The sequence below is a fragment of the Musca autumnalis genome, unplaced genomic scaffold, assembly GCF_047663935.1.
Source record: "Musca autumnalis isolate F117 unplaced genomic scaffold, ASM4766393v1 scaffold_1, whole genome shotgun sequence".
Lineage (NCBI taxonomy): Eukaryota > Metazoa > Arthropoda > Insecta > Diptera > Muscidae > Musca > Musca autumnalis.
In genome coordinates this window covers 63,081,799-63,100,728 of record NW_027411644.1, presented here as the reverse complement: position 1 = coordinate 63,100,728, position 18,930 = coordinate 63,081,799, and the positions used below count along the sequence as shown (strand labels likewise).

General features: G+C 34.6%; 2 protein-coding genes across 2 annotated transcripts in view; both read left to right on the top strand.

The window, feature by feature from the left end:
• Positions 1-6,917: 6,917 nt before the first annotated feature.
• The window catches only part of Spec2 (CDC42 small effector protein Spec2), a 39,120-nt gene continuing 27,107 nt past the window's right edge, over positions 6,918-18,930 (top strand). Inside the window, exon 1 of the mRNA XM_073978779.1 lies at positions 6,918-7,309. The gene's annotated coding sequence lies outside the window, so the exon portion shown is untranslated. The remainder of the gene's footprint in view (positions 7,310-18,930) is intronic.
• Positions 13,322-14,512, top strand: Dph4 (Diphthamide biosynthesis 4). Its single transcript, XM_073978769.1, has 2 exons — positions 13,322-13,496; positions 13,563-14,512. Exon 2 carries the CDS (start codon positions 13,617-13,619, stop codon positions 14,418-14,420), a length of 804 nt encoding a protein of 267 aa, XP_073834870.1. The 5' UTR covers positions 13,322-13,496; positions 13,563-13,616; the 3' UTR covers positions 14,421-14,512.

Below are 18,930 nucleotides of genomic sequence, written 5' to 3'. Positions count from 1 at the left end.
CCATTTTCACCATTTTCTTTCACTAATGCTTGGTTTACATTTACGAAATCCACTCGATTTCAACTGTCAATTCCATTGATTAAACGTCAAATGAAATCCAATGGATTTCAGATGGGTTTTCATTTGACGTATACGCAAAGGAATTGACAGTTGAAATCGAGTGGATTTCGTAATGTAAACCAAGCATAAAACTGTGAACATTGACGTTTGGCATTAGCTCTGTTCCTTTACGTGCAAAAATCTTAAAATTTTACCACTTTTTACACAAAAAGCGTTCCTTTACTTTAGACGCCATACAAATGTGGGAGCAGTTTACAATTTTTACCACTTTTGTCGATTTTACCATTTTCAAAAGTAACTAGAGGTTTACACCAGACAATTTGTCTCCAAATACAACTCTGATTTACTAACACATACATACATTTGTCGTTTGTCCCCAGCTGTCCATCATTTTTTCACAGACAAAATTTTTGACATTTTTTGTAAAAATGTGTGAGATAATAGATCTGTTCCTTTACATGCAAGAATCTTCAAGTTTTACCACTTTTTACTCGAAAAGCGTTCCATTACTTCTGAGACCATACAATTCATATGGGAACAATTTACAACTTTTACTACTTTTGCCGGTTTTACCATTTTCAAAAGTAAAGGAACAGACCAAATAATTGAAATATATTAAGAACAAAAGAACATGAACAAAAAATAAAAAAGAAAAAGAAAATAAAAAGAAATCGATGATTTTCATTCATAATTTTACAACTGTTTTTGCAAGTTTTGGGTTTTTGACAATCATTACATAAACTCAACTGTCTTGTCATGTGTAAACGCAGGGTAAAGGAACAGACCAATCGATGAAAATGTCTCTTTTTATTTCTCTTTAGCTCTGTTCCTTTACGTACAAGAATCTTCAAATTTTACTACTTTTTACTCGAAAAGCGTTCCTTTACTTCAGACACCATACGATTCATATGGAAGTAGATTACAACTTTTGCCAGTTTTACCATTTTCAAAAGCAAAGGAATAGACCAATTATTTGCATGTCTAAACTGCAAGAAAATTTTAAAAGAAATTTTGCCATTCCAGTTTGAACGTATAAACACGGACTTATACTTGATCGGTGGCTCAATTCTGTTTCCATGAAAATATGAAATGAAAACTTTTACAAAGGAGAAAACTGTCAAATGAAAAAAATTATAAAGGAAATATTTTTCATTTCAAATTTTCATAGAACAAGAATCCAGCCCCGGGTGTTACCATGGCACAATAATACAGATACAGCGGCAAAAACAGCTGGTTATCACACTAGTTGTCAAAATTCATTATTGTGAATAAAAACACATACAAAATGTAAACAAGCAATTCACAATAATACATTATTGTGACCAAATTTGACGTTTGGTATGATTTGATGTAACACCTTTTTATTCCACCATGGGTGTTACCGTGAGAGCTATCCTAATCACCATATTGTGAATAGGTCCCCCAAACCAGGCATTCCAGAGGTAACTTCATAATTTAGAAAGAGATCAAACGTTACTAGAGAAAATCCCTAGATCAACAAGCCTATCAATCAGCTTTAACCCTGCGTATACACATGACAGGACTGTTCAGTTCATGTATTGATAGTCAATAATATGATTTTTACAGTAGCACAAAAATTAGATTTTAGGGCTGTTTAGTCATTTATTTGCTAAAACAGGCAAAATTTTCCGTCATTTACTATACAAAAATAAATGACGATAGCTGCGTCAACGCACAAAAACACCATACTATTATACGAAACACTGCTTTTTTGTCATAAATGTAACAACCGGGGTTCTAAAATGAGCGAAAATTCGCAATGTTTTGTCATTAAGTGGCATTGCCGGTATGCTGGCGTTTAGCGCGGCTATGGCTCGTCGGCTGAGGGGTGGTTCTTGCCACTCGTTGACTGTTCGGTTGACAAAAAATCATGCCGGACTTCATAAAGAAAATGGGGGGAAATTAAAATGAAGCCTGAAATACGCCTGCAACTAAAAAAATTTAACCTAAGCCAAAACTTAACAGCTGAACTCAGCCTGACCTAATATATCCTACTGAAACAGCTCTCCTAGCGGCTGACCAACCAGGAGATTTAGCCCTCCCACCGAGAACACCTCTCGCCATGACGTCTTACCTCGTTTATTTCATCCCCGCCACCTTTTTAATAGGGCTGTTTAGGTCAATGGAAATAAAAGAATAAAAAAAGAGAAAAATAAAAGGCAGTATTTTCGTTTATGATTTGTTTGACTATAAGTCAAATGGTTTTTATTGAATAAATAAAAGTGGAGGATGGTAACGATATTACCTTAGATAATTACAACGATCTTGCAGGAAAAAAGCTTACTATAAAGCGCGCGTTTCAACGATCCGATCGAAAGTAATGCAAATGTTACAAGGATGTAACAATAAGGACTTTGCAGATTTTAACGATAATCTAGGCCACAACATATTGGCCGTTGATATGCTAAAATTATATCAACAATAAACTATTTAACTTAAACAACGGCTTTAGGCCGAAAACATGTTTTTCAAATTCAACTCAGAATACATTATTTATTTATCCAAGCAATTACCAGCTATGTAAATGACTATCAAAACCATGGACACAAGCATTAATCAAAAAGAAAAAAAGGTAAATAAGAAAACTGAAGAAAACAGTAGGACTCAAAGGATTGACAAATTGATCAATTAGTATAATTTATAGATTTATGGTCTGTTCCTTTACTTTTAAAAATGGTAACAGTGGCGGAAAGTGGTAAAAGTGGTAAACTGCTATCATATAAATTGTATGCTATTAAAAGTAAGAGAACACTTTACAGGTTAAAAATGGTAAGAAATGGTAACCTCAGGCGCGTAAAGGAACAAAGCAAAATTTATCAGGATATTCTAATGACCATCTTTCTTCTTCCTTCTATTTCCAGGTTTCGGACTGCTAGCGGTAGTGTGATGATGTGGTAACGGCTATTTTTGATCCCAATATGCACGTATATCTTTATGAATATAGTATTAGCTAGATAATTATTGCTCTGTTCCAGAACCTGCAAGAAGCTACTATTTTTTACTACGATAACATTTTTTCCTTTATGTTATCGGAAATAATAGTAAAAATTAGTAGATTCTTGCAGTTCTGGAACAGACCATATATTCCATGTTCAATATGTACTCAAGCTGATTGCTCTTTTCTTTATGTAGAAACAGGACCAACAACCTAGAATACCGCCTTCCAAATCTTGGCGATGAAAGTATGAACAACGGCTTCCTAACCCTGAAGTGAGCTCAATGCAAGGTTTTATGCCTGTACCCGCAAATAATAAACCTTTTGCTTATTCTTTTCTTTTCATGTGAACTACGCGGAATTTAATTATGATGCTGTCGTCCATCTGTCCGTCCGAGTGTGAAGTTGGATACGTCAATTGGGATTATACCGAGGCATGCCGGACTGGCAATGCAAGGAATATCTGCGCCTCCCTCGTTGGATTGGATTGGCGATGGTGTGGCTTCCAGCAGTATAGCTTTAGGATGTATTTAGTTTTCAGGTTCGTTTAGTTTTAAAACTTGTTTAGCTTAAAATTTTGTTGAGCTCAGTTTTAAGTCTTTATATTTTATATTTCATTTTCAGTTTGTTTTTCGTTCTTTTAACCTTTAAGTCTTTTAATTTAGTTTGAATTCATTATTCATTAGGCTTAAAATTTTGTGTAGATAACTTTGTATTTTGTATTTGTTTTCTTTTATTTATATTCACAACAGGTTAAATAAATGCATTTATTGGTATTCATTTATAAATAAAGTCCCTTTCGACCAAAAACTGTCTTGCTATTTTTTCGCTGGTTGGTTGGAGCCACACATCCAATCTTCTTCACTCGTCAATTCAAAAAGGGCAGATCTTCCTCCTATTTTTTTATCAGGCAAGATCGTAATGTCATCTTATTTCTCCTTTTTTCCTTGTCTCCTTTTATTTCTGTTATACAAACAGCTGTTTTGGTTGGATGACTAATGTTATCAATCCTACATTCTTCTTATTTCACGAAAATTAACCTTTATAAACTACCGACAAATGCAACTGTTTTATGTTGTTGTTGTATGATAGAGAGAAACAAAAATAAGCTTTGTTCCTTTCTTTTTTAATGGTAAGAGTGGTAAAAGAGAAAAGTGTCAAAATTGTTCAAAATCGCTCTCTCATGAACATTTTTACCAGAAAAGTAAAGGAAGGGAAAAATGGTAGATCCGGCAGCAATGTCGGAAAAAAACATAAAAAATCAATTTTCGTCTTTTATTTCACAGTTTTTAATTTAGTGTTTCAGTAGGCCTGTTCGATAACTTCGCAAGTAAAAAGTTCTTGCGAGTACTTGCAACACCTCTCAGTCTTCTTTCACTGAACAAGTTTGTTATCGAACAGCATTTTGTAAAATTTTGTACAAATTTGTACAAACTTTTGAGTTATCGTACAGACCTAGTGTTCGACATTTTCTTCGGTTTTTCGTCCATTTTGTGAAATAATCGTCAAACAAAAGTCGAAAAATCAGTTCTGCCATTTTCTACCTGCAGAAATTTAGCTGGTAGCCTGTTGTAGAAGAGAAAGCCATTTTCTGTCTGTCCCACTCTCTTAAAAATTGCTTCCAGTTTTGCCACTTTACGGGGTTAAGGAACGCTTTGCAGGTTAAAAATGATAACAAATGGTTAAAATGGTAACCTCAGGTAAGTAAAGGAACACAGCTATACTTAAACCATAAAGGGATGTTTACACTATCTATGAATGTCATATGAGCTGTCACTTCTTTTATCCATTCGACATCCTTTATGTTTGTCAAAGTCCATACCACTTTTAGTTTTTGCGTTCACACTAGCATACAATCCCAGTAAAAAGTTTGCATCCGCGGATGCAGTTAAATCACTAGAACAATTGCCGCTGGAGTACATAATTTCCTATGAATTCACCTATGAAGTTTACAAGAGAGCGCGCAGCTAGGATACACTCCATTTTGCTTCCACGGCACACAGCTAGGATGCACTCCATCCAGATCACAGCCTTTTATGTAGTGTTTTCGATTGAATTTAAATGCAGTCTAAAGATGCTACAAAATGCAAGCCATTGCAAATATCCCAAAATAAATAAAATACATTGCTTATTCGTGTAAAACAAGAATATTAACTTTATTACATTAACACAAATTATAAAAACTCTCCATTAAATTTGATCGTAACTAATGTCCAATTTACATTAGCAACTTTTTCGTCATTTGGAGCTGTTTCGTCATTTATTTGCTAAAACGGGCAATATTTTGCGTCATTTACCATACAAAAATAAATGACGATAGCTGCGTCATTTATTCTAAACAACGCACGAAAACACTATATTATTAATATAAGCAGCCCAGTTTTTTTGTCATAAACTACCAAAAAATGCAAATGTTTTATGATGTCTTTGTTTGTTTGTGTGTGTTGTAGAAAAATAAAAATACTCAAACGATGACAAAAGTGAAAATAAATGTTTAAAAAACTTGCAAAAATTATTTTTTTTTGTTTTTAGCATTTATTTAAGTTATTTGATACACATTTGTGTTGTGAAATTCCTATTTCTCTGAATAAATATACATATTGTGTGCGTGTGTTTGTGTTATTGTATAATATGCTGTTTATATTAGAGCTTTTTGCAGGGTTAACCTTCTTTGAGAAGATTTGTTTGAAATATAAGCAATGGAATTGACATTTAAAACCCAGTCGGTTTGTTAAATCCGGTTATATATAAACGGGGTATAAGTGTGTATGTGCGATTGTGTGCGTACGCAAATGACGCAAAAAAACAGATGTAAATACACTTCATTTGATTCTAGGATTTCGTAAAACGAAATCATTCAATGTGCATATGTCCCGGGCCACACAACAGTAATTTCACTGAAATTTTGATATGAAATTATGCATCTCTAGATCGACGTCCATAGTAGAGTAAAAATATAAAATTACTGTAGTGGGGAATTCGATTTAAGAACACCTAATTCCATGAAATTTTTTAACGAAATTCACGCTAGTGTGGACCGGGACTATGTAAATTGGACTTATAGAACGGTTACACTACAGCTTTTGCCGGGTTAACCCACTTTATGATGATTTATTGCTTAATCTGATCAAATCTGACCATTTGCCATACAAAAATTAAATCCTCTCACGACTGGGTTTATTTTAAATCCGGCACAAATCCACCAAAAACACAGTGTTGTATTCGGTATTTGTGCAAAAAAATCCAACTCTACTCAAAAAGTACCAAAAGTTGCAACTGTTTTTGCAACAGAGTTTGTCGTGTTTTACACGTTTACGATTGGTCGCATGAGATTTTATGGAGTTAATAAATCTAAAGTTATTTGAAAATCATAAAATTATTTATTTTTTTACATTAGACACTCTTTTAACAAAAAGTGCGCTTGATACCATGATACAAAAATGTATCCCTGTGTGTAAAATATACCAACATGAGCAAAGAGGGAACGATATCTCATACGAGAAATTGTAAAAGTGTAAAACACGACTTTATTAGTTATTTTGTATGTATACGTAAACAAACATCAGCTGACAGTTTATATCCTCGAAAAGCTTAGTGTAACCAGCAAAGATTAACCCATTGGGTTAACCTTCAATAGTGTAATACTATGTTTACATTTACGAAATCCACTCGATTTCAACTGTCAATTCCATTGCTCAAACGTCAAATGAAATCCAATCGATTTCGGATGAGTTTTCATTTGACGTATACACAAAGGAATTGACAGATGAAATCGAGTGGATTTCGTAAATGTAAACATAGTATAACCAGGGTATTAATGCTCTACTACTTATTTCCCCTATATTGGCAACACTGCCAGTTTTTGAAGGCATATTAAGCAACACTGTTCCACATACCTTTTACACAACTGTGCAACCGCTTTGTGTCTGCTGGCTGTCATTTGTACACGGGAACGGACGGTTTTCTCGGTAGTAGGAATCGGATTCTGAATTTTTTTCTTCTAAAGAAGTGTGTGTTTATATAGTTTTATAAAGAAAAGAATAAAATCGCGTGAGAACAAGAAAACAACAATGAAATGAAAATCTATACATATAAATTATGTATTAACAAAACGAATTAAATAAATTATTTATCACTGCCATAAATCTACCTAAAGTTAGTTTCAGCACTCCATCATCGTGCGAGTTTTAGTTGTTATTCTTGGTGGATATCGTCGGGCAACGTCTTGTGGTTACATACAACAAAAACACAAAACTATTCTTGATTTTACTTGCTGATCTATTTTCCAAAAAGGTAAGTGTAAGATGTTTGTTGTTGCTGTTGCCTCGCACATTATGGAACTGAATGAGAGTATACAGCGCAAATGATTAAATTATTAAAAGTAGTATTAAGAAAAAAATTAATTAATGTGTGATTTTCTTTATTGCTGTCATCTTCAATGTAAACTTTTTGGGAACAATGAAGATGAGTTGAGCGGGCGTGAATGTGTTGGTGCATGTTTGTCTCATGTGTGTGCAAGCCCAGAATTTGCATAAAGTTAATCATCAACGCATTTTGCTTATTAAAAGCAGTGAAGAAAGAAAATGGGTGGGGATAAAAAACCGAAGGGGGATGAGAGGCGTCTGCAGCATTTTTATATTTTAAAGGTATTATTTTTCGATTTTTATTTCTTTTGCAATTTAATGATATGGATGTTTTTATTTTAGTTATTTTAGTGGATATTTCAAATGTTTAGTAAGGAGCAGATATCAAAACATATCCCAAGTTTGTCATTTCACACTACACAATTCACAATTTTCCTTTTTTTTTTGAAAAATCCTCTGCATTTCCATGGGGAAAAATTAGGTCATTGCATTTGCCTCCTTGTCTTCTTCTTTCCCCACCCTTCTTCCTCCGCCCCCAACCAACTAGGACTGTGTTGGCGTGTTGTGTATGTTTTTGGGGATATTGTAGAGAAAAAAGGAATCCACAATGTATTTGTTTTCTTTCGCTTTGTTTAATACAACTTTCTTTTGCTTTTGCGCTGTTTATACCGTTACTACTACCGGTCCGTCATTTATGCTGTCATCCAGTATTTGTTGTTGCTGTTTTTCTTACGTACACACACACATATGTTTTTTGTTTATTTTTTTTCTACCATTTTAAACTTCTATCGACAGCCGGGCCGGTTGTGGACGCATGTTAACCGGCGGCCCACCCCTTAAGTCTTCTGTAGCACATCGTCAATGCTACTATGTTTTGTTTTTTGGTCACTTGATTGATTTTAGTCGTCGTTCCTTTTGTGTTTTGTTATTGTCCAAATTTGGTTTCAGTAATTATCGTTTATTTCCTTTTCTATCTTTTAATCTAAAAAAAATTATCGTGTCTACAATCAGTTTATTGTTTGTGTTGTAAAAATGTTTATTGTTGTAAAAATCACACAAAAAGGAATGTCCTTTATTGGTCATTATTTGTTTGTAAATTTCAAATGGCTTATCTTCTTCCATGTATACCGGTATTAAGTCACGTATGGTTTTTTTTGGATTTAAAGGCAGTAATTTGGATTTTTATTTAATAGTCAGAAGGTCTTATGTTGCCGATAGAAGACCATAAGAGGTCTTCTGTTGCCTAAAGAAGACCTCATGAGGTATTCTCTTGCCTATAGACGACTTCAAGAGGTCGTTTGTTACCTATAGAAGACCTCAAGAGGTCCTTTGCCACTTATAGAAGACCGCAAGGGGTTTTGTGTTCCCTTTAGAAGACCTCAAGAGGTCTTCTGTTGCCTATAGAACACCTCGAGGTTTTGTGTTCCCTATAAAAGACCTCAGAGGCCTTCTGATGCCTATAGAAGAGGACCTCAAGAGCTCTTCTGTTGCCTATAGAAGACATCAAGAGGTCTTCAGTTGCCTATAGAAGACCTCAAAATTTCCTCAAGAGGTCTTCTCTTGCCTATAGACGACTTCAGGAGGTCCTTTGTTACCTATAGAAGAGGTTTTGTGTTCACTTTAGAACACCTCAAGAGGTCTTCTGTTGCCTATAGAAGACCTCAAAAGGTCTTCTGATGCTTATAGAAGACCTCAAAAGGTCTTCTGATGCTTATAGAAGAGGACTTCAAGATGTCGTCTGTTGATTATAGAAGATTTCAAGGGGTCTTCTGTTGCCTATAGTAGACCTCAAGAAGTCTTCTGTTGCTTATGGAAGAACTCAAGAGGTCTTCTGTTACCTATAGAAGACATCAAGAGGTATTCAGTTACCTATAGAAGACCTCAAAAGTTTCTCAAGAAGCCTTCTCTTGCCTATAGACGACTTCAAGAGGTCCTTTGTTACCTATAGAAGACTTCAAGAGGTTTTGTGTTCCCTTTAGAGCATCTCAAGAGGTCTTATTTTGCCTATAGAAGACTTCAAAAGGTCTTCTTTTTCTGTTGCCTATAGAAGACCTCAAGAGGTCTTCTGATGCTTAAAGGAGAGGACTCCAAGAGGTCTTCTGTTGCCTATAGAAGACCTCAAGATCTCTTCTGTTGCCTATAAAAGACCTCAAGAGGTCTTCTGTTGCCTATAGAAAACCTCAAGAGGTCTTCTGTTGCCTATAGAAAACCTCAAGAGAGGACTCCTGTTGCCTGGAGAAAATCTCAAGATGGATTCCGCTGCCTATAGAAAACCTCTGTTGCCTATGGAAGTCTTCAAGAGCTCTTCATTCGCCAATGGAATTCCTCAAGAAGTCTTTTGTTACCTACAGATGACTTTAATAGGTCTTCTGTTGCCGATAGAAAACATCGAGAGGTGTTCTACTGCCTAAAGAAGACGTTTGCCTTTCGACGACTTCAAGAGGTCTTCTGTTGCCTATAGATGACTTCAAAAGGTCTCCTTTTTCTGTTGCGTATAGAAGACCTCAAGAGGTCTTCTGATGCTTATACAAGAGGACTTCAATATGTCTTCTGTTGCTTATAGAAGAACTCAAGAGGTCTTCTGTTGCCTATAGAAGATCTCAAAGGTTCTGCTGTTGATTATAGAAGATCTCAAGGGGTCTTCTGTTGCCTATATTAGACCTCAAGAGGTCTTCTGTTGCTTATGGAAGAACTCAAGAGGTCTTCTATTACCTATAGAAGACATCAAGAGGTATTCTGTTGACTATAGAAGACCTCAAAAGTTTCTCAAGAGGCCTTCTCTTGCCTATAGACGACTTCAAGAGGTCCTTTGTTGCCCATAGAAGCCCTCAAGAGGTCCTTTGTTACCTATAGAAGACCTCAAGAGGTCTTCTGATGCTTAAAGGAGAGGACTTCAAGAGGTCTTCTGTTGCCTAGAGAAGACCTCAAGAGAGGACTTCTGTTGCCTGGAGAAAATCTCAAGATGGGTTCCGCTGCCTATAGAAAAACTCTGTTGCCTATGGAATTCTTCAAGAGGTCTTCATTCGCCAATGGAATTCCTCAAGCAGTCTTTTGTTGCCTACAGATGACTTTAATAGGTCTTCTGTTGCCGATAGAAAACATCAAGAGGTGTTCTGCTGCCTAAAGAAGACGTTTGCCTTTCGACGACTTCAAGAGGTCTTCTGTTGCCTATAGAAGACCTCAAGAGGTCTTCTGTTGCCTATAGAAGACCTCAAGAGGTCTTCTGTTGACTATAGAAGATCTCAAGAGGTCTTCTGTTGCCTATAGTAGACCTCAAGAAGTCTTCTGTTGCTTATGGAAGAACTCAAGAGGTCTTCTGTTGCCTATAGAAGATATCAAGTGATGCTTATAGAAGAGGACTTCAAGAGGTCTTCTGTTGCCTATGGAAGACCTCAAGAGGTCTTCTGTTGCCTATAGAAGACCTCAAAAGTCCTTCTGTTGCCTATAGAAGACCTCAAAAGTTCTTCTGTTGCCTATAGAAGATCTCAAAAGTTCTTCTGTTGCCTATAGAAGACCTCAAGAGAGGTCTTCTGTTGCCTGGAGAAAATCTCAAGATGGGTTCCGTTGCCTATAGAAAACCTCAGTTGCCTATGGAAGTCTTCAAGAGATCTTCTTTCGCCAATAGAAGTCCTCAAGAAGTCGTTTGTTGCCTACAGATGACTTTAATAGGTCTTCTGTTGCCGGTAGAAAAAAACATAATGAGGTGTTCTACTGCCTAAAGAAGACGTTTGCCTTTAGACAACTTCAAGAGGTCTTATGTTGCCTATAGAAGATCTCAAAGGTTCTGCTGTTGATTATAGAAGATCTCAAGGGGTCTTCTGTTGCCTATAGTAGACCTCAAGAGGTCTTCTGTTGCTTATGGAAGAACTCAAGAGGTCTTCTATTACCTATAGAAGACATCAAGAGGTATTCAGTTGCCTATAGAAGACCTCAAAAGTTTCTCAAGAGGCCTTCTCTTGCCTATAGACGACTTCAAGAGGTCCTTTGTTGCCCATAGAAGCCCTCAAGAGGTCCTTTGTACCTATAGAAGACTTCAAGAGGTTTTGTGTTCCCTTTAGAGCATCTCAAGAGGTCTTCTGTTGCCTATAGAAGACTTCAAAAGGTCTTCTTTTTCTGTTGCCTATAGAAGACCTCAAGAGGTCTTCTGATGCTTATAGAAGAGGACTTTAAGAGGTCTTCTGTTGCCTATAGAAGACCTCAAGAGAGGACTTCTATTGCCTGGAGAAAATCTCAAGATGGGTTCCGCTGCCTATAGAAAACCTCTGTTGCCTATGGAATTCTTCAAGAGGTCTTCATTCGCCAGTGGAATTCCTTAAGAAGTCTTTTGTTGCCTGCAGATGACTTTAATAGGTCTTCTGTTGCCGATAGAAAACATCAAGAGGTGTTCTACTGCCTAAAGAAGACGTTTGCCTTTCGACGACTTCAAGAGGTCTTCTGTTGCCTATAGAAGACTTCAAAAGGTCTCCTTTTTCTATTGCGTATAGAAGACCTCAAGAGGTTTTCTGTTACCAATAGAAGACCTCATAAGTTCTTCTGTTGCCTATAGAAGACCTCAAAAGTTCTTCTGTTGCCTATAGAAGACCTCAAGAGGTCTTCTGTGGCCTATAGAAGACCTCAATAGAGGTCTTCTGTTGCCTGGAGAAAATGTCAAGATGGGTTCCGCTGCCTATAGAAAACCTCTGTTGCCTATGGAAGTCTTCAAGATGACTTTAATAGGTCTTCTGTTGCCGATAGAAAACATCAAGAGGTTTACCTTTAGACGACTTCAAGAGGTCTTCTGTTACCTATAGAAGACCTCAAGAGGTCTGCTATTGCGTTTCTTGCCTAAAGATGATTTTAAGAGGTCTTCTGTTGATTATAGAAGATCAAGAGGTCTACTGTTGCCTATAAAAGATCGAGAGGTCTTCTCTTGCCTGCAGAAGACCTCAAGAGGAACTCACTGTTTTACTCTACGGGACTTCGACTTCTTCCTGAATTCCCAGTACTACTGACGTCCACACACACACACATTTATTATCCAACATTTCAAACTTGACCGGAGGGTAGGCTGCTCGATGTACTCAAACAGCGTGAAGTGCCTGACCATATCAAAGGTTTTTGATAAGTCAAGCGCCAACAACACTGCTTGTTCTGATAGAGTCCTCGACAAATATATGTAAAGATGGCGTGCATCGCTGTGCTGCTTACGAAACCCATGCTGATGATCGGCAACTGGATAGCTATTTCTGATGCTGGGGAGGAGTAAAGCCTAAAGAGTCTTTAATACGGACAACAAAATCGGTCTGTACGATTCAACTTCTTTGGTGGCATACTTGCCCACGCATCCGTCATTTTAGTTGCTGCTTAAAATTTCAGACCCATCCTCGAAGATCCCTTAAACTGCACTTAATCAAGAATTATTGAACTTTTGTGAGGGAGTTATCCGAATTGGTTGTCCGATATAGATCTTCTTAAAAATTGTTACATTTGGAAGAAAAGTTTCACCCAAATCGGATACACATTTCGTAAGTTATCGCCGTGTCTATCATTCATTTTATTTGGTGCCACAGGACCACAAGGACTACCTTAGGTAAACATTTAAAAACGAATCTTGAACAACACTCAAACCGCACAACATTTGTTAAATTTTTGAGAGAGAGGTATAAAACTATTATTTCGATGATTTTACCCACCTACCCCATTTAGCCATAAGACTAAGGGTATTAGGAAAATAAGTTCGTTTAACCTCCAACATGTCGTTTTTAAAGTCCTTTTTAAAGTTTTGAAGGTAATTTTTTGGTCCTAGCCTACATTTTATACACAAATCGGTATGTCATCATTGTAAAACTTCGTATTTTGCACACCATATCCTCCTCATTGCATCATCAATGCATGCTTATTGAAAAAACAAAAACTTATTTCAAGGAGTGGCTAACATACTCGTCCCTTTTTTTATGTAAAGGTGTGGCGGTCACGCACCTTGCTAATAAAGCCAGTTAAAAGTGAAACAAACTACAAAATTGGTAATCATCATGAGCTTGGAACTCATTCATACTGTTCGAAAAAAAAAAAATCCCATAACTTCATCAAGCCGTCCCCAAATCTTGTGGTGTACTTATGTTCGTTCATATACTAATGTAAGTACCCTTTACAATAACAACAGAAAGAAAAACCACATTTAACTCTCTTCTTGTTTCTTACAGATCGCTTTACCCCCTCCCCCAACCCCCCAAAATTGATTTGAATTTTTTGGGAAAATGTCAACAAAACGAAATTTCTATGAAATTTTAAATGCAACACCATCTGCCACAACCGAAGAATTAAAAATAAATTATAAAAATTTAATTTTACAATGTCATCCGGATAAATTGCAGCAACAAAAACAACAACAACAAACAAATGGTGATAATAATGAAAGCCCTTCTTCGTCTAAGGCCAAAACAATAAATTTAGAAAATAATGACCCTAATTACTGGCCATTGCGGCATGGAGAAGATAAAGACGACTTTCAGGCCATAACCGAGGCATGGAATTGTCTTAAAGACCCCGTAAAACGTAAACGCTATGATGCTGAACTTTTGCTAAATAAATTTCATACGCACAGCAATATCTATGCCCACATACAATTGAAAGATATGAAAAAGTGTCCCAACACAGAGTTTGAACTCGAACTCAATCATCAAAATGGTTGTGGGGAGGAGGAGGCCACTATTAAAGGAATGGAAAGTGACAAAAACAACGACGACTGTCATGCATTGCCGCCGCCGCCTTCTTCCTACATTTATACATATGATTGCCGTTGTGGCGGTCAATATATTGTTGATGAGTCAGCTGAACAATATTGCCGCAGCAGCGGCAATGGTAGTAGAAGTACTGGTGCCGCTTCTACTGGTGGAGGAGGAAGCATTGCTTTTAAAAATGATACAAAAGAAACAACAGAAGGCGTCAATGATGGTGATGGTGACGAACACAACAACGGCGACCACGATGATGATGACGATGATGGTGAATTGATTGTTGAATGCAGTGAATGTTCTTTGGTGATTATTTTAAATGGCTGAGACAACAACAGACATCAGCTCAGCAGCACCACCAAGCAAAGTAAACAGCTACGACAATAAAAAATAAAATTGTATATGAAAATATTTCATAATTTTTTGTTTTTCTTCTTCTCTCTTTTACACACCACAAAGTAAGCAATCAACAGTTCCAACAACAGTGGCAAAAAAGCAAAACAATAGCAATAGCAATAAAACTAAAGCAATTCATTTCATTTCAAGTTAGTAATACAAAGAGAAGTACTGATTCTGTAATTGTTTTTATTTATAACCCTTTTCTTCATTGTTTTGGAATTTATTGTCATATCACATATTTGTGTAACGTCTGCACAAATAGGAGGCAATGTGAAATACCATGCAAGCATGATCTATTATATATGGGACATGCTACAAATTTTCCATGGAAACTTTTTATACCTATTTTGCTCTTTAGAATTATAGGCAGGTCCTTTTAGAAACAGAGGTTTCAAGGATCATTGCCTTTCAATATGAGTGGCCGTCTAGCATTCAATTACTTTACATTCATATTCTTGGAAGTCTTTGGAGTATTGATGACAGTCAATAGGGGATTCTCAATATCATCCACTCACAAAAGTTCAACATTTCGAGGATTGTTTTGAAATTTTTAGCGAAACTAGTCTTTTTTGATCCTGATTACAATGATGTAATTTTTAATAATCTAATATTGCATCCAAACATACATAAACTTCCAAGGAGCTCTATATCCGATAAACCCTTTTGGGTTCTTCCCTCACAAGAATTTAAAAAGGTTTTGATTAAGTGCAGTTTAAGTAAAGTTCGAAAATCGTTCTGAAATTTTTACCGAAGATAGCCCTTGTTTTCCTGTTTACAGCGATATAATGTTTTTCTTAGGCATATTAATACTTCCTAAGATAATGGCCCAAAACCACTAAAAATCCTGTCGGCTCCAAATAAAATGGATGATGAGCACAATGACAAAGTGATTATCCGAGTTAGATGAAACTTTGCAAACTGTAATATTTCTTCCAAATGTGCATAATGTTTTAAGAAGTTATATATCGGAGAACTAATTCGGTTACCTCCCTCACAAAAGTTCAATAAGATTTGATTAAATGCACTTTGGATCTTTGAGAATCGTTACGAAATTTTATTTTGCCATTCTCTATCATTCTAAAGTGATTTTGATAATTTTTCAGCACTTTGAGATTTTGCGGATAAAAACGGATAAGCGTGGATAATGGACATCTAAGCAATTTAATGCAGTTTTTATGAATGAAACAGTCCAAAAAGACTTCCGTGGTGTTATTATGACATTTAAGATGCTTTTCTTGTATATGTATTTTAATTTGCAGATAAACAGGGATAAAGGCGGATAAGCATTTCTTTATTATTTTTGATGCTTTTAAAAAGAAAAGCAATTGTTAAATAGTTTTGTTTTATCATTCTCCATCATTCTGAAATGATTGTTAAATGACATTATTGTGTCATTCTCTACTTTCTGTAATGAGTTTTATCATTTTCCCTCGCTTTGAGATTTTGAGAGTAAAAACGGATAAGCATGGATAAAGGCCTTTGATGTAATTTTCCACATTTTAAAATTGTCAAATGGCTTTATATTAACATTATCCATCATTCTGAAATGATTTTGATCATTTTTCACCATTTTGAGAATTTGCGGATAAAAACATATGTGGATAAGTCTTACAATTTTTGTTTTTTGAATTGTAAATTGTTAAATGGCTTTATTTTATGATTTTCTATAATTTTGAAATGATTTTGAAGCTTTTCCATCATTTTGAGATTTTGCGGATAAAAACGAATAAGCGTGGATAACAGACATCTAAGCATTTTAAATCAGTTTTTATTAATGAAACGGTCTAAAAGGACTTTCGTGGTGTTATTATGACATTTAAGATGCTTTTCTTGTATATTTTAATTTGCAGATAAACACGGATAAAGGCGGATAAGCATTTCTTTATTATTATTTTTGAGGCTTTTAAAAAGAAAAGGAATTGTTAAATAGTTTTGTTTTATCATTTTGAAATGATCTTGAACATTTGTTATCATTATGAGATTTTGCAGATAAAAACGGATAAGCGTGGATAAATGTTTTACATGTAGTTTTTCACATTAAATATTGTTAAATAACATTGTTGTGTCATTCTCTACTTTCTGTAATGAGCTTTATCATTTTCCCTTGCTTTGAGGTTTTGCGAGTAAAAACGGATAAGCGTGGATAAATGCCTTTAATGTAATTTTCCACATTTTAAAATTGTCAAGTGGCTTCATATTAACATTATCTATCATTCTGAAATGATTTTGATCATTTTTCACCATTTTGAGATTTTGCGGATAAAAACGGATATGTGAATAAGTCTTACAAATTGTTTTTTTTTTTTTTTCAATTGTAAATTGTTAAATGGCTTTATTTTATGATTTTCTATAATTTTGAAATGATTTTGAAGCTTTTCCATCATTTTGAGATTTTGCGGATAAAAACGGATAAGCGCGGATAATGGACATCTAAGCATTTTAATGCAGTTTTTATTAATGAAACGGTCTAAAAAGACTTTCGTGGTATTATTACGACATTTAAGATGCTTTTCTTGTATATATTAATTTGCAGATAAAGGCGGATAAGCATTTCTTTATTATTTTTGAGGCTTTTAAAAAGAAAAGCAATTGTAAAATAGTTTTGTTTTATCATTCTCTATCATTTTGAAATGATTTTGAACATTTGTTATCATTATGAGATTTTGCAGATAAAAACGGATAAGCGTGGATAAATGTTCTACATATAGTTTTTCACATTAAATATTGTTAAATAACATTGTTGATTCATTCTCTACTTACTGCAATGAGCTTTATCATTTTCCCTTGCTTTGAGATTTTGCAAGTAAAATCGGATAAGCGTGGATAAAGGCCTTTGATGTAATTTTCCACATTTTAAAATTGTCAAATGGCTTTATATTAACATTATCCATCATTCTGAAATGATTTTGATCATTTTTCACCATTTTGAGATTTTGCGGATATAAACGGATATGTGAATAAGTCTTACAAATTGGTTTTTTTTTTCAATTGTAAATTGTTAAATGGCTTTATTTTATGATTTTCTATAATTTTGAAATGATTTTGAAGCTTTTCCATCATTTTGAGATTTTGCGGATAAAAACGGATAAGCGTAGATAATGGACTTCTAAGCAATTTAATGCAGTTTTCATTAATGAAACGACCTAAAAAGACTTCCGTGGTGTTATTATGACATTTAAAATGCTTTTCTTGTATATTTTAATTTGCAGATAGACACGGATAAATGCGGATAAGCATTTCTTTATTATTTTTGAGGCTTTTAAAAAGAAAAGCAATTGTAAAAAGTTTTGTTTTATCATTCTCTATCATTTTGAAATGATTTTCAATATTTGTTATCTTTATGAGATTTTGCAAATAAAAACGGATAAGCGTGGATAAATGTTATACATGTAGTTTTTCACATTAAATATTGTTAAATGACATTATTGTGTCATTCTCTACTTTCTGTAATGAGTTTTATCATTTTCCCTCGCTTTGAAATTTTGTGAGTAAAAACGGATAAGCATGGATAAAGGCCTTTGATGTAACTTTCCACATTTTAAAATTGTCAAATGGCTTTATATTAACATTATCCAGCATTCTGAAAAGATTTTGATCATTTTTCACCATTTTGAGATTTTGTGGATAAAAACGGATATGTGGATAAGTCTTACAAATTGTTTTTTTTTTTTTTTTCAATTGTAAATTGTTATATGGCTTTATTTTATGATTTTCTATTATTTTGAAATGATTTTGAACCTTTCCATCATTTTGAGATTTTGCGGATAAAAACGGATAAGCGTGGATAATGGACATCTAAGCATTTTAAAGCAGTTTTTATTAATGAAACGGTCTAAAAGGACTTTCGTGGTGTTATTATGACATTTAAGATGCTTTTCTTGTATATTTTAATTTGCAGATAAACACGGATAAAGGCGGATAAGCATTTCTTTATTATTATTTTTGAGGCTTTTAAAAACAAAAGGAATTGTTAAATAGTTTTGTTTTATCATTTTGAAATGATTTTGAACATTTGTTATCATTATGAGATTTTGCAGATAAAAACGGATAAGCGTGGATAAATGTTTTACATGTAGTTTTTCACATTAAATATTGTTAAATAACATTGTTGTGTCATTCTCTACTTTCTGTAATGAGCTTTATCATTTTCCCTCGCTTTGAGATTTTGCGAATAAAAACGGATAAGCGTGGATAACGGCCTTTGATGTAATTTTCCACATTTTAAAATTGTCAAATGGCTTTATATTAACATTCTGCATCATTCTGAAATGATTTTTGACAAATTTTCACAATTTTTAGATTTTGCGGATAAAAACAGATATGTGGATAAGTCTTACAAATTGTTTTTTTTTTTTTTCAATTGTAAATTGTTAAATGGCTTTATTTTATGATTTTCTATAATTTTTAAAGGGTTTTGAACCTTTTTCCATTATTTTGA

Excerpts from the sequence above, each read along its gene's own strand:
- Dph4 (XM_073978769.1), top strand. The coding sequence starts at position 13,617 with ATGTCAACAAAACGAAATTTCTATGAAATTTTAAATGCAACACCATCT.